The following is a 7,878-nucleotide window of genomic DNA, read 5'->3' on the forward strand; positions in this document are numbered from 1 at the left end:
ACAATTCTCCTGATGCAGCCCAGGATACGGTTATTGGCCTTCTGGGCTGAGCGCACAAATTGCCAGCTCATGTTGAACTTCCCCTCCACCAGTACCCCAAGTCCTTCTCAGGGCTTCTCTCAATCCATTCTCCACCCAGCCTGTAATTGTGCTTGGGGCTGCTCCAATCCAGATGCAGGACCTTGTACTTGGCCTTGATGAACTTCATGAGGTTTGCACAGGCCCACCTCTCAAGCCTGTCAAGGTTCCTCTGGATGGCATCCCGTCCCTCCAGCATGTCAACCAAGCCACACAGCTTGGTGTTGTTGGCAAACATGCTGAGGGTGCACTCAACCCATGTCGCCGACAAAGATGTTAAACAGCACCGGTCCCAACACCAACCCCTGAGGGACGCTACTCGTCACCAGCCTCCACCTGCACATCAAGCTGTTGACTGCAACGCTTTAAGTGCGACCATCCAGCCAATTCCTTATCCACTGAGCGGTCTATCTGTCTAGTCCATGCCCCTCCAACACGACTGGTGACTTAGGGATTCAAAAAGGTTCGAGTGACAGACTAAGAGATCTGACTTTTATTTTTCTTCTACAAGTTTTTACAGAAGTTTGCAGTGCCTGTTTCCTGTTCCATACCTTTGCTTCTCTGCCAGCAATGACCATCCTATCATTTCTGCTTCTCTGATAAGCCATTATATGGTGCACTGAGAACACGATTTCTTAATTAACCTGCAAAATCACCATCATCACCCTTTGGAACTTAAGATGGGACTGATTTCTCTTCCTTCTAAACAAAAATCTTCTTGTTAGCATCACCAATGTTCATCGTAGCCATTTATTTAAATTAGTATGGTTATTTAAAGCATGGAATAGGGAATATGCAGATTACTTAAATTTTGGCCTTCATTCCCAGGAAATTTTCTTCTTTTGGCCCATACACCAATATATTTACTGAAATTTTGGTTGGTTTGTCCCACACATGAATTTTAAGTCTTTCAAATGCTAAACCCTCTTTATATTCCCTTGGGGTATCAGATCGCCACAACAGTTTGGGGAAAGGAAGGGAGCTTCCCCTGATGCTTACCACACACTATCGTCCAGAGCAGAGGGCTTTGCACACACAGCAGTGCACCACTGACCTCTACTGGATGACTTTTTATTCAAGGTAGCCCAGACTTCGGGGTGATTATCACCGAGGATGACCACAGACTGAGGTCACTGCAACCATGGCCACAGCACACACCACAGGACTTCACTCTGCAATTGCATCACGTGCACAGCTTGAGCAGTTTGACTCGATACCTGTGAGGTCTTTGATGAATGGAGAATTCACACCCATAAGAAATTACTGCTTCTTTTCAGAGTCCACACTTTTATCTGCCTATAGGGCTTTACTGTTGCACTTGACTGCCCATGTCAACGCCAGTCTGGGAACTGAGCCCGTATTTGCTTCAGTATAAGGCACCCGATCTACAGTAACACTCCTGATCAAATACGCTGCCTGGAATGCTCCTGATTTCAACTCCTACTCTATAAGTCTTTCCAGGAGGACCTTGCAAGTGATGCTAACACTTAACCCACCTTCTTCTTCTGCAGAAGTCCATTTTGGAAGAAGAGAACTCATTAATATATATATTTTTTGCTTTAATTAATTATATTTATGTAAATTTAAAAGAGGGGGGTCTCATCTCTATTATTTAATAAAGAGAGGGTCAAAGTTGCTTCCCTTCCAATCAAGCATTTCCATGTTTTGATACTAGTACTGCATTTCACTTGTATCTAAGTAATGTAAGTAGCAATAGCAATTTTATGTGCCCATATCCCTAGATACAACTACCACTCCACAAACTCAACTTCAACCTGTCCCAGGAATTTTTTCTTGGGCTAAGAAAAGAAAGGAAGGATTGGAAGATAGAGAAGAGCTTTTAGTATATATTTATTGTTTAGTACAGTTGAATATAGTAATGCAGTTTTAAAAATAATCTTGCCTTTATATTTCAGCAGACTAATTCCTGAGATCCTCTACAACTTTTTGTTCCTGAAGTTAGCTATAGCCTTTATCCATGCAACTGTTTGTTTTTTATATATTAAAACCAGTTACCTCTTCCTGTGAAGAAGACAGTTTTTCACGTAAGTACTGTATTTAACCAGCGTCTTCTTCTAGAAAGAAATCACAGAACATATGTGCAAATATCCAAGTTTTAGTGTCCTCTTCAGAGTTACCTAAACTTTTTCCCCTTGCAATAGTCTTTCATTATATGTGCAAAAACTGTTCTATATAAAACAGGAGATGGTTACATAGTGGGAAAAAACACAGCATTTCCGCTGTATTTAATCAATATTTATCAGCAGCATCATTCTGTTTAGAACAGTTGCACAGTAACTTTGAAAACAGGTTACATATTCATAGAACCACAAAGGTTTTCTGGGGGAGCATGCACTAAGGCATTTCTGCATTGTATGTTTTAGGATTACTTTCATGAATAGGGTACCACTTGTTTTTCTAATTATTATTTTGAAGTTTAACAATCTTGCATTCAAAACAGAATCACACTGACTCAGAAGAAAGCATACTGGATAGGAACAGGTAGATTTTCCAAGGCAGGTTACTACAGCGTGCATTCAGCAGGTCAAATGTGGCTGTTCATTAGTTTGCCTCTTCAACAGGAAAAAAAGGTTGTTCCATTTGACCAGACACTGGTTAATGATGCCACTGGTACATCCAGTTCCATCCAATGTGTGGTCACTTTGTGTGTCAGGGCACTGACTGACACATATCTGGCAACAGGTAGGTAGGTAGTAAATCCATCTAGTGGAAGATGTCCCTGCTGATGACAAGCGGGTTGGAACTAGATGATCTTTAAGGTCCCTTCCAATCCTAACCATTCTATGATTCCATGTTAGGCCTTCGTAAACACACTCTCCTTTTCTTTCTGTATCTTGTTTACTGATCTTACAACAACCTGATATGTATTTCCACTTGTTTCAGTGGATTCAAATTCCACACTTTAATCTTACTTTTTTTACCCATAACCAAGTGTTTTGAATATGTTTACAGAGTACATTTCATATTTTCCATAGAGATACAAGCAGGATCTTGTGGTCACTGTAGGTCCACCCCAGACTCATTGCAGTCCTCTTGCAGGACCACACATGCCTGCTGACTACCTACTGTTGTGCGAGAGTTGAATTCATTAGGTTAATGAATCCGAGATGCCCTTTTGAAACACAGCTTATATGAATCCAGAACAATGAGTTACAAGTTACTGTACTAAAAGTCAATCACACAACAGTTAATACTTAAGTATCCTTTCTACTCCTTTTAGAAGTGACTGTTGTTTACTACTCAAATCCCACTTTTCCTTTGTTTAGAAAAGAGCAACTACAGTCCTCTGTACACTCCAGTTTCTCCTTAATATGCAGAATAGCTCCATAGACTAAAAGTTTGTTGATTGCAGACTAGAACAGAGTAAGTACCTTCCAAAACTAAACCAAAAGAATTCACAAAATCCCCAAGCTTAAAAACTTCCTTAAAAGTATTAGTGATTTAGAGAGACAAAGGAAAGCAAATCCCAGCAAGTCCAGAGAAGCAGCCACCAGCTGGCTTCATCAGACAGCTTCCACAGGCATTCCCCTGCTGCTCTCTCCTACTCAATCTCCAGCTCCTACACAGGTATCATATCAGTAACTCAAGGGGATTTACTGCAGGTTGTGTGCTATGAAATCAGGGCAAAGTAGTTCAAGTTTGACCATATTCTGACAGATACACCCATTAAAATACTACTTGAAGAAACTGCATAGCTTGTGTTCTCACCACAAAAGCTACACTGCCTTGAAACTAGGCTTTTTAACTAGGATGTTACAACAGCCCAGATACACAAGTTAATGATAAGATATGTTAAGAACACCTTACATAAGGGGCAAAACCTGCCTTGAACTCCTATAAGGCAGCACATACAATTACAGACACACCCAAATAGCACTCTGTTACACACGACATTCCATGCCTCACTTTTCCAAGCCAAAAACTTTGAAAGGCTAACATCCTCATTTTCTTAATAGAAAGAGAAAAAAATAGGCATGACTGTTGTCTTTACTAATGTAAACTGCAAAACTCCCTCCCACAATAATTCAGAACCTCATCATGGCTACTGATATGACAGCAATTCTGAAAAGTGTCTGTCATCTAGCTATAGCAGCAGAGATGTTAGGTCTGACTAACACCTACCTGGAAAGAGAAGTTTGAGGAAATAAAAAATAAATTGTAGGAGACAGATTTTCCCCCTCTTCCATTATCAAGCCTTTTTAGCAAATCTTGCTAGACATCACATGCCGTTTAACTTCCAAACTCCAACAACTGAACTGACCTACAAGGGGCTTCCAAAGTCACTCTTCCTTGCTGTAAGCCTTGTTACAGAAAGCAATGAGGATGCAATGTGCCACAACCCATTTCTAGTTGCAACTTACTCCCCCGTACCAGCTGACACATTTCACTTCAAGGCACCATGAAGGGAGGGGTGACACATTTAGGTTGATGCTGATCATGAAGCAACCTGAACTTTAGAAATAAATGCTGATAGAGCAACATAAGACTCTTTACAGAACCACTCTATAAATGCACCCTCTCTCTTAAAGGCATATAAAAAGCTGTATTTCAGGTCCAGCAAGAACAGGGTGAATAGAACCAACCAGCCACTGTCCCTTCTAACATAAGAACTAGGAGACAAACAAAGCAACGGAGGAGCCAGGTTGAAAACAAACAAAAGGGAACAGCTCTTCACGCAGCAAGTAGTAAACCTGCAGAACAAAGTTCTTTGGCAAGGAGGCCACAAAAGGATTTACACAGGTTCAAGGGAAGGTTAGAGAAATACTTTAAAGAAATCTAGTTAGAGTTGCTGAATACACAAGTAACTTCTAGGCACTGAAGGTTGGGGGAAGGGAGCTTACAGGAGGCAAGACTTGAACTTGTAGCTGTGTTGTGTACCAAAAGCGTGTGGTTTTAGCCATAGTGCCAGAGGGCAACAGATTAAAGGGCTGGAGGATTCTTGGTCTAAACCAGTGCAATTGTTCATGCTCTCAAATTTGCTCCTTCTAAAGATGCTTCCCAGCCTTCACTATAACTGATTAGTAGCTGCATCTGTAGTGGAACAAGCAACCTGTTCTTCTTGTACTAAAAAAAAAAAAATTTAGTTTAAAAATTAAAAAAAAAATCTAGTTATAAATTACTAATAATTGTAGCAGGGCTCCTCAGCAATCCATATTAACCTACTTCCATTTTGAAAGTCTTTGTTGTCTTTCTATGCAAAAATTCTTATATTCATGTATTTTAAGCTTAGCCTATAGATAACCTAATGATGGTAAACATTGTTTCAATAATTTGGGTCTAAACTTAAGCTCTTAAATCATTACTTAAGAATTAAAGTGTTCTTCAAAAGTGTCATTGAGAGATTTGGGAGCACAGTTCTGCTGATCTTAACAAGACCTGTACTTCTAAGTTAAAGCCTTCTTCCAAGCTTAATATCTGTGTTCCCTTAAACAGCAAGATGTGGCCGTGCATTCATAATTACAGAAATTCCACAGTTTCATTACAATCCCAGTAATGTCAAGTCAGATGACCTACCGAATGTTTTCCAGAGCACTTGTTAGCTGTTGTTGTCCAATATCATAAAGTTTCACCTCGAAGCCTCCAGCAGCAAACACCATGGCCCAGCTGCAACCAATGAGTCCGCTGAAAAGAAAATAAATATCAGCCAATTAATAAAGAAGCATTTATTTTGGGGAAAGAGGTCTGACAAGCATTGCCAGAAGGAAAAAGCAATATGGAAGAGTCCAGAGCTTGGACTCTTCCATATTTGATTAAAAGATTGGTTACATATTGATAAGAAACAAATCTCTTAACAGAGAAGTAGCCTTTGCTAGCTGTAAAGCAGCTTCTCTGAGTGCTGGAAGAAAGAATGAGGAAGAAAGAGACAAAACAGAAAAAGGATAGCAGAAGTAAAAACAGTAGGAACCACTACTTTGGGACACTGGACTCAAGTATCAACAGTTTTGTCAGTTGCAATCTTAACCTGGAGTTGGTGCATAGAATTACATTAAAGAGAATTTTTTTATTATTATTTTAAAACTCATCTGTTCATAGTCTAAAGACAGACACCAGCCCATTGGTCCAAGAGTTGAGGATCCTGCTTCAGAGACGATCAGAAAACCTGAGGCTCAGCTACCAAAGTCATGGGTCCTCTACAATTCAGGCAGTACGATAAGCTTGTGAAAAGGGAAAACAAAACAAAACATGGGTGTGATACTGCTTTTCCACCTACCAACCTCCAGCACTACCCTTACTTTTAGATTAAGCACTCTCTCATGCTGGAGGCATTCAGGAACAGTCTGCCTACATCTTTTGGTGAAGTCATGTTACTGAGAAATACACAGAAGAAACTTGCAGTAACTGTCATTTTTATCATGTCTCTTAAAGAGATTTTTAACTTAGATTTATAGCAGGCATCAACCAGCCTTTTCAGATGGAAGCAATGAAGAACAGTGTAGTAAGCTTAAATAACCTGAGATCACAAAAAAAATATTTCTCTATAACAGACACAAGAGCAGAACTCCATATCCATGACTGTTACAGTCGAGGTTTTGATAATTACATGCAATTCCTGTCATTTCCAAGATCACTGTATTTGTAGCATTAAACTTAAGCAACCTCTGGAAACTGGAAAACACAAGGTCACTAGGGCATCAGTAAAGAATTAAAAGGGGAGTAAGAGTCAGAGATAAAGCAATAGGCCAGATGAGGAAAGAAGGAAGATAAAACAGGAACATGTTCAGCCTTTAGTTTAAATATATATATATATTTTTTTTTTTTTAAAAGGAATAAAACAAACAGGAATCAGTGGAAATAACTGGGACAAAAAATAAGGTGAAACTTTGCTTTTAGTGTTGTTAAGTGGACAGTAAGCCCTCACTCAAAACTTACCATTTAAAACAAAAAACCACACACACTACTGCAGTAAGCCCAGACCTCAGCATTTCTCAGGCAAACTACAGAACAAACACACTTATGGAAAAGGTAAGGGTCAAGGTCTGTTAGCTACTGTAGCCTCCTGGCTAACAAGAATTTCTAAAATAAAAGCATTTGGATCACTTAAGCCTTAAACAGGTATATCCGAGTTACCAGTATTTTTATAAATTAGCATGATCTCACTCAAACCGCACTTTTAAATTAAGTTTCCTTAAATCAGTGTTTGACCAAAAAAAGTTTTCTCTTTTCTTTCAATACGTGGTTTTAGGACTGTGGGGTTTGTTTTTCTTTGGAACTACAGAGCATACAAATTAAGTTCCTCTCTCCTGACCCTTTGCACACCTACAGCAAGTATCAGCTCCCCAAGCACATCGGTAAGAGCCAGCTTTGTCACTGTCCCATGAGGGCACCGAGACATGTGTCCTGAGACCTCAAGCAGTCTCACCAGTAAGTTCATTGCAGCCCACGCTTTTGGCACCAAGTTACAGTGATGAGCAGGGGGCTGTTAGTGTCTGGCAGGCTTTTTTCTCTCCCCACCAGATTATTGTTCAAATAGAAAACTTGTGTTTTAGCTCAAGAAGAGAATGAAACAACATGTTCCCACAGAACTCGGAAGCACCACTGGATCTTTGGACAAGAAAGTATCACTGCAGGAGTGTCGGAGAGGAACTTCGGAGCTTCTTGACATAGCTGACAAACAGGATCTCTGCTCCCCTGGCACCAGCACACACACAGAACATCGCCGTGAGGAGGGCAGCGGCCTTTCAGACCCACAGGATGACTCACTTTGGATGGAGATGCTGCGGATGATTGTCTGGCTGGTTTTTCTAAAGTAGCACAGAGCTGTCAGGGGCTTCACCAAAG

The 7,878-nt window shown here is 40.3% G+C and overlaps 1 protein-coding gene across 1 annotated transcript in view; it reads right to left on the minus strand.

Annotated features, from left to right (window-relative positions):
* CRYL1 (crystallin lambda 1) overlaps positions 1 to 5,721 on the minus strand; it is a gene marked incomplete at both ends in the record, with an annotated part of 41,980 nt that extends 36,259 nt beyond the window's left edge. Inside the window, one exon of the mRNA XM_010166247.1 lies at positions 5,614 to 5,721. Coding sequence (XP_010164549.1) covers positions 5,614 to 5,721 — 108 coding nt within the window. The remainder of the gene's footprint in view (positions 1 to 5,613) is intronic.
* Between the last annotated feature and the right edge of the window lie 2,157 nt (positions 5,722 to 7,878).

The sequence above is a fragment of the Antrostomus carolinensis genome, unplaced genomic scaffold (assembly GCF_000700745.2).
Source record: "Antrostomus carolinensis isolate BGI_N321 unplaced genomic scaffold, ASM70074v2 scaffold4934, whole genome shotgun sequence".
NCBI classification, from domain to species: Eukaryota; Metazoa; Chordata; class Aves; order Caprimulgiformes; family Caprimulgidae; genus Antrostomus; species Antrostomus carolinensis.